Consider the following 12,552-nt stretch of genomic DNA (forward strand, 5'->3'; position numbering starts at 1 on the left):
CAGAAAAGGGCAACAAAAATTATTAGGGATATGGAACAGCTGCCATATGAGGAGAGATTAATAAGACTGGGACTTTTCAGCTTGGAAAGGAGACGACTAAGAGCGGATATGATAGAGGTCTATAAAATCATGACTAGTGTGGAGAAAGCAAATCAGGAAGTGTTATTTACTCCTCATAACACAAGAACTAGGGGTCACCAAACTAAATTAATAGGCGGCAGGTTTAAAACAAAAGGAAGTATTTTTTCACACAATGAACAGTCAACCTGTGGAACTCCTTGCCAGAGGATGTTGTTAAAGCCAAGAGAATAACAGGGTTCAAAAAAGAACTAGATAAGTTCATGGAGGATAGGTCCACCAGTGGCTATTAGCCAGGATGGACAGGGATGGTGTCCCTAGCCTCCGTTTGCCAGAAGCTGGGAATGGGTGACAGGGGATGTATCACTTGATGATTACCTGTTCTGTTCATTCCCTCTGGGGCACCTGGCATTGGCCGCTGTTGGAAGACAGGATACTGGACTAGATGGATCTTTGGTCTGACCCAATATGGCCGTTCATATGTTCTGAAATCATCACATGTCCACTTGACTCCAGGAGCTGGGGCTTTAAGGAAAACAATAATTATCTCATGACAAAATCATGAGAGTTGGCAACACTGCTTTTATTTCTATTTAAAGGCTAGTTACTTTCCAAAAGTCTCTTAAACACAACACTACCGTGATTGAGTTGCAGTTCTCACAAAAGAATATTTAAAACCAAACAACAAGAAAATTCCACATTTTAAAGATTAGAAAAAAATTGAGACTTCTGAGGTTTATCAGTACCACTGCAGGCAGGAAAGGAAAATAAACAGGAACAGGAGCTCTGGGCAGCTCTTCCTCTTGAAAGAAAGTTGGTGGGTCAAATCTTCTACTCCTGAATCCAGTAAAACTTCTATTGCCGTCAGTGCCTCCACTCATAGATATTAACGTGTGCTTAATAACTATATACTTCATACTTAAATATCTGAGCCATCTTATCCAGGGATACACATTTTATACTCATTGGCTGAGGGACTACATTTTCTGGCATATTCTGAACAGTGCTGAGCACACAGATGGTGCCCAGTGAATAATACAAATCATGATAATAATCATCAACTTTATGGACTCTGTGGATGTAATTTCTATTCTTTGTTCTAGAATTGGCCTGGATACAGCTGAAACTCTAAGAATTTGAGGCATAAATACATCTGATACTTTTATGACACTTTCTTATTCCTTCCTTTTCTCGAACTCAGAACAAAAAAATGACAAAACAAAATGGTTTTCAGTTCAAATGTAAAATTGCACGGCAGCCATTGCTCTACAACCCAGCATGGGACAGAACCTGCCACCTCTTGGGAGTTAAGTGATCTCCTCTTATCTGACTCTCATTCTCCAGCCTTCCTGACCTCTGTGCTGCTTTTCATGCTGTCAACCAGGGCATCCATCCTAACCTCCTGGGACCATTTGCTGGAGTCTCAGAGAACTGGCCACCTTGGTTTTGCTCTCATCTATCAGAGTCCTCTTTTTTTGGCAGCATGCAATAGAGAGATAGCTCCTTATCCAGCAAACGAGCCTTTCTCTGAAAGACCTGAGTACTACTCCCCGCATAGACTTACTGCATGATCTCAGGCCAGTGTGTTAAGGACAGAGTTTCAAAAACCTTTTAAAAAGAACAGGAGTATTTGTGGATACAGATTAACACAGCTGCTACTCTGAAACCTGTCAAACCATTTTAGGCACCCAAAGATGCAGCTAGGCATCTAGTGGGGTTTACAAAGCACCTAACCTTCTAGGCACTTTTGAAAATCATGCTAGGTCCCTAAATACCTTTGAAAATCTGGCCTTTAGAATGAATGTGCCTCGGTGCCCCATCTGTACAATATACAGCACTGCTCTACCTCACCGAGGGGCTGTGAGGAGAAATAGCTTAGACCTGTGAAAACTGTCCCTATCCCACCATTTTCAGTTCAATAAAATGTCACCTACAAAGCCTGGGCTAAGGTTTTCAAAAATAGGAGCATAAAGTTAGGCTCCTAAGTCCTTAGCTAGGCATCTAAGTGACCTGATTTTCATTCACCAGGCAACTTCCCCTGAAGTCACCCATGGTTTCTGAAATGTTTTTAACAAGTTTGTTTTGGTCTACACCCAGGGTTCTCAAACTTCATTGCACTGTGACCCCCTTCTGACAACAAAAATTACTGCACGACCCCAGGAGGGGGGACCAAAGCCTGAATCTGCCCGAGTCCTGCCGCCTTGGGTGTGGGTGCCAAAAGCCAAAGGGATTCAGCCCCAGGCAGAGGGCCTGTAACCTGAGCCCCGCCACCAGGGCTGAAGCCCTCGGGCTTCTGCCCCGAGTAGTGGGGCTTTGGCCCCAGCAAGTCTAATGTCAGCCCTGATGATCTTATTAAAATGGAGTCGCAACCCACTTTGGAGTCCTGACCCACAGTTTGAGAACCGCTAGTTTATGCTTGCAGTTAAACCAGTTCAGCACTGGCTCAGCTGCAGTTGTTGTCGACACCCAGCATCAGAAATGGATATGTTGACAAAGCGTTAAAGTATTAAATAATTTAAGGACTGGCCAGGTCCTAATGGCTAGAAAGCAGGAATGTAGGGGGAGGGAGAGGATTTCAATTTATACAAGAGTCTGGTCAGTTTCATGCTGCTATTCAGTGATAGGCAGCAGTAAAACTGACAAGAATCATGTCAATTTCAGACAGCAGCTGCCAGAGTTTGTTGTACCCCAGCTCCCAAGCATCCAGCTTGGAGGCATTTTTCATTTCAGAAACATCATGTTTCAATGTTGAAAAAACAAATAGATTTCAATTCGGAAAAAGAGTTTTTGGCTTTTTGTCCTGATTCAGGATGAAAAAATTTCCAAAAACTTTCACATACCTAAATTAAATTTCCCAGCCAGCTCTATTAGGCATTACTGCAATACAAATAGAACAATAAATAATAATTATAATATTAATTATTATTATCTCAGTGGTTTGAGCATTGGCCTGCTAAACCCAGGGTTGTGAGTTCAATCCTTGAGGGGGCCATTTAGGGGTCGGGGGGGGAACAGTTGGGGATTGGTCCTGCTTTGAGTAGGGAGTTGGACTAGCTGATCTCCTGAGGTCCCTTCCACCCCTGATATTCCATGTATGTTCTATTATTAAGCACAAGTCACTGTGATAGAGGGAATGAGAGTTTAGGGACACTGGAAAGTGCAGCTGTGCAAGGACTCTTGTTTCAACTGAGTCCTGATTGCCATCCCTAAACTCCCATTTTGAGTTCTCTCCCCCCACAGCAGGTCCCAGCCACATTCTGGCTCAAAGCGAACGTAGTTGGGATTAGCGTGATGTCAGTGAAATAGGCACAGAGCAGTCTAATCCTTTAGCCACACGATGTCGGAGTATGGGGATTATGTTTGGGAGGATTTCAATGAAAATACGTGTGACTTGATTTTCATAAGGATTCTATTCTTTTATCATTATTTTTTATGAAGTAGAGTTCCCATGCATTGGAAATAAAAGTAAAAATCAATTGCCTGTTACCTTTTGACAGATCCTGTGCAAGATTTTGCTCTTAGCATCGATGGCTGTTCCAATATCTTAACCAATACTTTTAACATCAGAGCTGCAATGGTCTTAAGTAAGTAAAGTGCTGTTTTTGAGTGTTACAAATAAGATACTTCATTGTGCATGTATCAGTGTTAAAGAGGGTCTGATGAATAATAACCAAGTGCTTTTGATAAAACATGAGAGGGTTTATCGCTCTCATGCGAGGGTCCAGGGGATCAGACACAGATTGGGCCTCAGGAGGCATAGATTCTACTCTCAGTGTGTCTCTGACCTACTGTGTGACCTTGAGCAAGTCACTTCACCCCTCCCCACACCTTTGTTTTCCCTCCCACCCTTTGTCAGCCTGTTCACATTGTAAACTTGTTCGGGCAGGGGTTGTCCTTTGGGTATTGTCTTCGCTGCAAAGTTAACTCAAAGTTACTCCGGAGTTAGCCTAGCTAGAGAGTGAGAGCGGCCACACCGCAAAATAACACTTGAGCTGCTGTGGCCAAACTGGCCCTGCGCTCACTCGTGTGCAGCACTAAGACGTCTGGGGACATGTCTGTTTTCGGGGGTCACAAGCGAGACAAGTTTGAGGGTTATATTACAATCCTTGCACATGCTTGTTCACAACCCCTGACTGCAGGGTTTGAATCCAGTAGCCTCAAAAGGAAGCTACTCTTCATTCAAAAAGAACAGGAGTACTTGTGGCACCTTAGAGACTAACAAATTTATTAGAGCATAAGCTTTTGTGGGATATGCATCCGAAGAAGTGGGTTGTAGCCCACGAAAGCTTATGCTCTAATAAATTTGTTAGTCTCTAAGGTGCCACAAGTACTCCTGTTCTTTTTGAGGATACAGACTAACACAGCTGCTACTGTGAAACTCTTCATTCACTACATGTCTTGTTATCTACCACCAGGGACATTACAGGGCAATTTCTGTATCACAGAGTGTTCTATGGTTTCAGGAACTCTCAGTGAAATTGGGGCCTAAATAAGAAAAGAATAGGATCTTTTTAAAATAAATAATAAACTAATAATTTAATTAATTTAATTAATAAATTCATTATAAAATAAAAAATAATTGCTCAATTTCCAAACAGTTCTCTCCCTGAACTCTTCTTCTGTTTTCTGCGTAGGACAGAACATCAAAGAACTGTCTATGGACATTAATCTCATCATAAATGGGAAGAGTATCCTAGCCTACTCACAGAAACTCTGTGAGCCGAATAGCCGAAGGTTTATTTTCTGTGGAAAGAAAAAAGGAGGTAATTTTACCTAGCATACTAAACACTTGATGGGTGCTGAACACTGCAAGCAGGACACATCTGCTGTGCTGCTGAATGTACCACTACTTCCTAACATTCTGTTTACTTCAACAGAATGTTAGTGGATGACAGAAACACAGTAGGAGAGCATCCTTTTATTTTTAAAGTCTTTTTGCATAACGGGCTCACTAGCTTGTGTTTTAATGGCACAGAGGTCTGAGTGCTATATACATCAGAGTTCAAGGGGAATTTAGAAGGATAATCTATAACTAAATATATAATGTAAATAAGTAGCCTGGGCCTACACCTCTTATGTTCAGTAGCAATCTTATCTCAGCAAGACTGCTTGCATATCTGAGGACTATTGCAGGACTGTCTCCTATTTTTGTAAAAGCAAGGGCTGAGCTAATGAACAAGATTACTTGAGAAATGTCTCCTATCTCAAAAGTTGTGTTTCCTGTTCACTGATCCATAATCCTTTCATAGAAGTTGCGCCTGAGTAAGGATTAAAGACTGCAGCATTTGGACCATGATACATTTTGGTACCATCTAAAGTATTTGGTTTTATTTAAGGATCTCTAATAATAATAAATTCTTACTCTTCTTGATGCCATGCTCATCTCTTTGGGCTGATTTGAAAAGAAAGGCGGGTGGAGGGCAATTTCCTAGGGAGTTAAGAGAATGGCAGTTTAGTAAGTTAGTTTTGAAAGCTATTTTTCCCCAGTCACCTGCATCTCCATCAGCGCTATGATAATTCATTTCCTGTAGGGCTGTGGGTTTGGTGACCGCACACTGCACTGTTGACAAGATGACCTCAGGGGAATTGCTAAGACATTTCACACAGTACAGAGATATCAAAAAGAATAGCAGAGAAATACTGCACGAGCAACCAATTATGTAAATTCTGCAAACCAGATAGACAGAAAAATTAAATTCAGAGACTTTCTCAATAGTGTATTGAATTAAAAAAAAAATAAGACACCCACAGATCTACTGGAAGATTGTCTTCTTCTGACGAAGTGCTTAATAACACCCTGCAGAAAACGCATTAAGGAGAACTAGAGTCGACCCTGAGCCCAGCACAAGCTGCTGTTTACACATTAAGCCACACAGCCAAACCCTTCTGGGGTATGCAGATCCTTAATCTTAGCCTGGCAGGGAGATTGTTTTCACTAATTTAAGTACATCATGATATAAAACAACACTTGATTGTTTAAATAATGCCATGTATCTTCATTTAGAAGCTGCCCTCAATTAATGATGGAACCTTATCACACAGTTGTTAATAGAAGCCATGTTGTTTAATAGCCACTTTCATTGGGTAGCCAGGACTTTCCCATGCAATCCACAGAGGGAAGGGGTTAAGTTTGGTAGATGATGGGGCTCCAAAATTGAGATGTGGTATTTCTAGATAGTCAATGTACATTTTTACACTATGTTGTAATGCAGTTTGGTCTCCAGCCCCACATGGAGCAGCTCAAAACAGCCACATTTGAAGGCTGTGTCTACACTAGCACTTTTGTCAATATAACTTATGTCACTCAGGGGTGTGAAAAAACAACCCTCTGAGTGACATAAATTACACTGACAAAAGCGCCGGTGCAGACAGCGCCATGTCAGTGGGAGACACTCTCTTGCCAACATAGCTACAGCCGCTCGTTGAGGGTGGTTTAATTATATTGACAGGAGAGCTCTCTCCCACTGGCATAGAGCAGCTACATGGGAGACCTTACAGCGGCGCAGCTGCAGCGGTACATCTGTGCCACTGTAAGGTCTCTAGTGTAGACATGGCCCAGTTGTTAGCATTGTTGTTAAACTTGACCATTGCCCTGTGTAGAGAAGGCCATAATTTGAGCTGTCAAATATGAGGTGAAGGAAGTGTGAAGATGGCAGAGTGTTCTCTTTTTAGGGCTCAATTTTGTCAATTAGAGCCCCATCTTCATTGCACATTGAGTAACATTTGTAAAGCAAATTTTATTTGACCTCAGTTTAAATATAGTTGCAAGCAGGTTTTGGTTGGCCACTGTAGTGAGAACAAAGACTGTAAAGCTTTCTCCTACCCCGCTCCTAAAAAAGCCACAGGCTTTATAGTTTGTTCCATTTATAGATCTTGTGGATCTTTTTTGAGAGAACTAGGAATATATGGGGCTGGGAGAGAGGAGGGTGTAGTGGAAAGTAATTGAGGAGGAGTCGAAGGTGGCTAATAGAGAACATTTTCCTTCCTCTATTATCTTTTACTTCTAGATGAGCAACCCATGATTAGAACTGTCGTGTCAGAACAAACATACATGGATGTTTTACCAATATCTTCATTTCAATTATAGTATTTGTTACCTATCTTTTTACTTTTATTTAAACAAATTGTATAATGGTCACAACTGGACTAGCAAAGCTCACGAGGGCTCTCAAACATGATTCCGAACAACTTATGTCTGTTTCTTTGAGATCTAAACCTATTATACTCTCTGCTGTTCCAAAGAAGGCAAAGAGGTGAACTTTAGTAGTGAAAAAAATCATTGCTAAAGTCTTTGTGGTATTAAGTTTAGAGATGAGTTTCCTCTCTCTAGGGAGGAATTTTTCTGATCGTCGTTCATATCCCACACAAGAAAATAGTTACATAAGAGTTAGGGTTGCTCAAGTGCCCATCAACACAGTCACAAAAACCAGAAAAACCACCCATTCTGGTAACATTAGGATCCACATCCAGCACAACTCAGAGACCTTACCCAATTAATGCCCAAACACACTCACAAACTTTTGCGGCTGCACAAACTCGCTTTTTCAGATCCAACATAGGATGCTCAAAGCACACACCCAATTTCTTGCAATCACACTCAACCGAAAAACCTTAACTCGGACCTTAGTTACAAATGAACATACACATGTTATGGCTTGTGTGTAGAATGAGTTACACTTGCAGAATATGAGATGTGAAGTTAGGTATTTCTTTTGAGTGCAATTGTGAGGAAATGGACACGTATTCTCAGCAAGCAGCTACACCAAAGAGCTGGGTTCTGGTCTGATCTGCCATATGACCTTCAGCAAGAAACTCATCCTCTCCACCTCAGTTTTTCCCACCCATAAAGTGAGTTAAAGATACTCACCCAGCTCCAATATTTATAGATGAGCACTGTTCAGATCAGTTCTGAACCAACAGAATTCATGGCAGTTGTGCCATTGAGTTGAATGGGTGCAGGATCTGGCCCTAGAAGAGCTAAGTATTACTGTATGATTACTCACACAGAAAAAAGTAAAAATTCTATAAAGGTTTAAAGCCCAGAAAAGGAAGAGGTGGGTGCAGATGTACTGGGGCCTTTATATAGTGTAACAAGTGTGAGAATGTTCAAAGATTTTCAGCCTAAGAAAGAGTTGAGAAAGAGGCGTCAGAATTTCATTATAGGTGTTTTGTCAGAAATGAGAGGCAGCTTCACAAGAACAAGTAACTTGAAGTAATTCTCAGGAAATTCTTACCCGCTCCACTTCCTACTGTAAATTGCTAGAGACCTGTTGATGGCAGGGAGAAGGAGTAAATTACTTTTGTTAGGAAGTAAGAGTGAAAAGAATCCACAAAATAGAAAAGAAAGCCTGAAGTCAGCAGTACCTAGAGACCTTTTTATGATGTTCTGAAGACAATCTCTTCAGTCATGTTAGCCCTTAAGAGACGGGTTGAACAAAACAGCCAGTGTTCTTGGGACATTAACAGATGCTGTGACTTATTAGTATCTTGCAAATATGAAGATGGGGGAAATTGTTTACTGGAAAGTTTACCATGATTTGTGAATTGATCCCATAAATAAGATCAGTCTTTCACACTATATAACCTATGTGAACTCAGACAGGAAAGTTCCAAAGAGGCAATACTTTGCATTCGATGCACAACGCTAAGTGTTTGTCTTAGTTATAATTACGGCAACTAATTTATCTCATTTGCCCCCTACCGATAGGCAAATGCAAGGGTTTAGGAAGATGTACTGTATCAAGAATACTATGTTAAACTGGAATCCCAAAAGCAAGATATGCATTCAGTTGGATTCAGCCTTGGGAGACACTGTTTTCTGCTGTAGCCCCAGCTCTGTAAAGTCCATGGAGAGACAATCACACTGGTTTCAGGGTCCTGGTCTAAACAACACAGCCACCAAAGTGGGTGGTTCTGGTCAGCTAGGGGTTTGGTCATATTGATTCAGAATATCTCTTGGGAGCCTCCAGTAGCTGAAGATTAAAGCTGCTCTCATCCCCCGCAGCAGAGGCCCACATATTGGTGAAGGGGAGAAGAGTCTATTTCCCCATCTGTGAAGTGGAACTGATATTCACCCAGCTCACAAAAAAATAGAACTCGGGGGTGCACAGCACTTACCCTCCTACTAAATTCTAGATCGGCTTCCCCAGATGCCCCAAAAAATAGTACTGGTGGTGGTGGTTTCTGCTCAACACAGTAGTCCTAGGAATAGCTCCTACTGCTACCACCTCAAGCAAGAGTGTGGCCACAACACATGGGCAGGACCTCAGGGTCTCCTAATGGGGGAAGTACATCTACAGCCCAGGATTGCCTTAATCTAGCCCTGGTGGGATGGTCAAAGTTTGACTTATGGTGTAGTAGAAAAATTAGCATCTACCTTCACCAGGGAGATACTAGCATCCCCACACGTTCAGAAGCATGTGTGTTGTATGATCTTGCCTAATTCAGTTTCAAACATAGGCTTTGCAAAGCTAGGACACCGCCATTTCACTTTCAATCTCTTGCCAGTTCTGAAATACTCCAGGGCTGACTTCATTGACTAACGTGATCTGTGAAGAGTCTCTATCTCCAACTGTTAGAGAAGGATTCAGAGCCCATACTTCCTCCACTTTTGTCCTCTGCTGTTGTCTTGTTGGGCAGTTTGATCCTGGTTCCAAGCTGCCTGTCCCACTTGCTGCATTTTCCTTCTCAAACACAACCCACTGCAGGAGATTCTACAGAAAGGGGCTGCTTTCTGCACTGCACTGTTCACACCAGCACTTTATAAATAAGACAGCTCCCATCTACACCTCTGCTTCTGCAAATGCTTAAACCCCACTTTAATAAAAGAGGAAATGAAGGCAGAGAGGGCAAGTGACTTGCCTAAGGGGCCCAAAATGTCGACATCAACACTGGGATTAGAATTCAGGATATTTTAGCTGCTGACCCTAAATCCAATTCACTAGACTACAGCTGGCTCATGGCCTGGACTCTCCAGCTGCTTCACCTGTGCCATGGGAAGCATTTTCCTTTTCAAAGAGCTGTTGCCATGGTTGCTCACTTCTGCGCATGAAGCAGGAGCCTTAGAGTCTGAGGCTTCTCTGCTGCATCGAGTAATGACTCAAAATTTTAAAAATCTGCAAAACCCTGTTCTGTTTAGTTTTGCTAAACACCAGACAGGAATTATAGGCCCGGATTCTGCAGACACTGAAGCACCTGCACAACTTTACTCACATGGGCAGTGATTACACTGGGACTCTGAATAATCTCTCTTAGACTAAGAAGATCTCTCTTACACTTCTCTCAGAGAGTTGTTGTCCATAAAGCTTTTTTAAGTCCTAGAGCACTTGTCACCGGGGGTTTCAAAGTATTGCTATAAAATAGTGCATACTATCAGCTGCTTGTTTCCTTTGTGCATTGCACAATCATCATCCATTTGTTTTTCAGAACATATCTACTATGAAGGGCCTGTCACACTGGGAATCCATGAAATCCCCCAAGTAAGTTCCCTGTGGTTATGTCCTGAAATCTAAGAGTTACCTAAGAGCAAAAAGCGCAATAATAATGGGTGATTTCAACTATCCCCATATTGACTGGGTAAATGTCACCTCAGGGCATGACGCAGAGATAAAATTTCTAGATACCAACAGTGACTGCTTCTTGGAGCAGCTAGTCCTGGAACCCACAAGGGGTTGGGGGGCAGCAATTCTTGATTAAGTCCGAACTGGAGCCCAGAATCTGGGCCAAGAGGTAACTATGCCTGAACCAATCAGTAATAGTGACCATAATGTACTTACATTTAACATTCTCATAGAGGGGATAAAAGCCCCCCAAACCCTACCATGGTAACATTTAACTTTGAAAAGGTGAACTATACAAAAATGAGGATGATTGTTAGATGGAAATTAAAAGGAGCTATCACAAGGGTTAAATACCTACAAGTAGCAGGGGTACTATTTAAAAACACCATAATAGAGGTTCAGAGTAAATGTTTACCCCCAACCAGAAAAGACAATAAGAGGACTAAAAGAATGCCACCATGGCTAATAATCAGAGTAATGTTTAGAAAGACATCTTGATGTCACTGAGGATAGCTCTCTGAAAACTTCAGCTCAGTGAACAGCAGCAGTCAAAGAGGCTAACAGAATGTTAGCAACCATTAGGAAAGGGATAGAAAATAAGACAGAAAATATCATAATGCCACTCTATAAATTCAGGTGCCCCCACACCTTGAATACTTTGTCCGGTTCTGGTCGCCCAATCTCAAAAAGAATATAGTGGAACTGAAAAATGTTCAGAGAAGGGCAATAGAGATGATCAAGGATGTGGAATGGCTTCCATACGTGGAAAGACTAAAAAGATTAGGGTTGTTCAGCTTAGAAAAGCAACGACTAAAGGGGGATATGGTAGAGGTCTCTTAAATCGCGAATGGTGTGGAAAAAGTGAATAGAGAGGTGTTAGTTACCCTTTCCCACAATACACAAATGTGGGATCATTGTATGAAATTAATAGTCAGCAGGTTTAATACAAACAAGAGGAAGTATTTCTTCACACAATGCACAATTAACCCGTTGAGCTCATTGCCATGAGATGTTGTGATGGCCAAAAATGTGACTGGGTTCAAAAAAGAATTAGGTCAATTCATGGAGGATAGGTCCATCAATGGCTATTAGCCAAGATGATCAGGGATGCAACCCCATGTTTGGGATGACCCTAAACCTCTGCCTGCCAGAAGCCAGGAGGGAAAGACTCAACTGCCTTGTTCTGTACACTTCACCTGAAGCTCTGGTATGGGCCACTGTTGGAGACAGGATACAGTGACAGACGGACCATTGCTCTGACTCAGTATGACAAGTCTTATGTCCTTAAGAACCACCACATGGTCCTACCAGAATGTCCCTAGTACAGTAACAGATTCGCTCTTCTAGTACTGGAAGCTGGGGACATTCAGCAGGTTAGTTTTCCCCATATTTGTAGTTTGTCCCTCTAATACACTGCCCTGCCCTGACTCTTGCATTGGTAGCAAGGGAAGCAGCGCCTCCTGGTGATTCCTAAGAGGAAGGTCACCTCTGCAAGGAACCATTAGCACCACTGGAGGAATGCTTTCTATACCAGTAGTTGCTGCAAGGAGCTTAAACTTGCTGAAGTCTTAAGATGAGAGTCAAGGGTAGTGGGGAAGCAGAAGAAATGGAAAAAGGAAGAAGTGGAGAGGAGGTGAAAGGAGTTTAGACTAGAGGACACAACCTCTCTCTCCCCTCTTTTCCTTACCATCAGTCCCTCCCTTCTACTCTCATTGGCCTATTTTACCCCCTCCCCTTCCCTGCTTATCCATTATGCCTTTGGAAGTAGCATACTCCACACTGAACCAATCTCCTGCTTGAATTTCAACAGACAGGCACACAGTGCCAGAGATGCTGAAAGCCTTCTAGCCTCTGTTTACCTGCCCAGGCACAACTAAACGCTGTTCTCGGCCAGGCAAAGACACCGACCATTTGC

At 42.2% G+C, this 12,552-nt stretch overlaps 2 protein-coding genes across 2 annotated transcripts in view; one reads left to right on the top strand and one right to left on the bottom strand.

Moving 5' to 3' along the window:
- F13A1 (coagulation factor XIII A chain) overlaps positions 1-12,552 on the bottom strand; it is a 300,639-nt gene that overhangs the window by 258,193 nt on the left and 29,894 nt on the right. The window contains exon 2 of the mRNA XM_065584922.1: positions 457-603. The gene's annotated coding sequence lies outside the window, so the exon portion shown is untranslated. The remainder of the gene's footprint in view (positions 1-456; positions 604-12,552) is intronic.
- Positions 1-12,552, top strand: part of LY86 (lymphocyte antigen 86) — a 38,512-nt gene that overhangs the window by 22,080 nt on the left and 3,880 nt on the right. Inside the window, exons 2-4 of the mRNA XM_005305973.5 lie at positions 3,576-3,662; positions 4,713-4,841; positions 10,504-10,556. Coding sequence (XP_005306030.1) covers positions 3,576-3,662; positions 4,713-4,841; positions 10,504-10,556 — 269 coding nt within the window. The remainder of the gene's footprint in view (positions 1-3,575; positions 3,663-4,712; positions 4,842-10,503; positions 10,557-12,552) is intronic.

Source organism: Chrysemys picta, chromosome 2, assembly GCF_011386835.1.
Source record: "Chrysemys picta bellii isolate R12L10 chromosome 2, ASM1138683v2, whole genome shotgun sequence".
In the NCBI taxonomy this organism is placed as follows: Eukaryota; Metazoa; Chordata; order Testudines; family Emydidae; genus Chrysemys; species Chrysemys picta.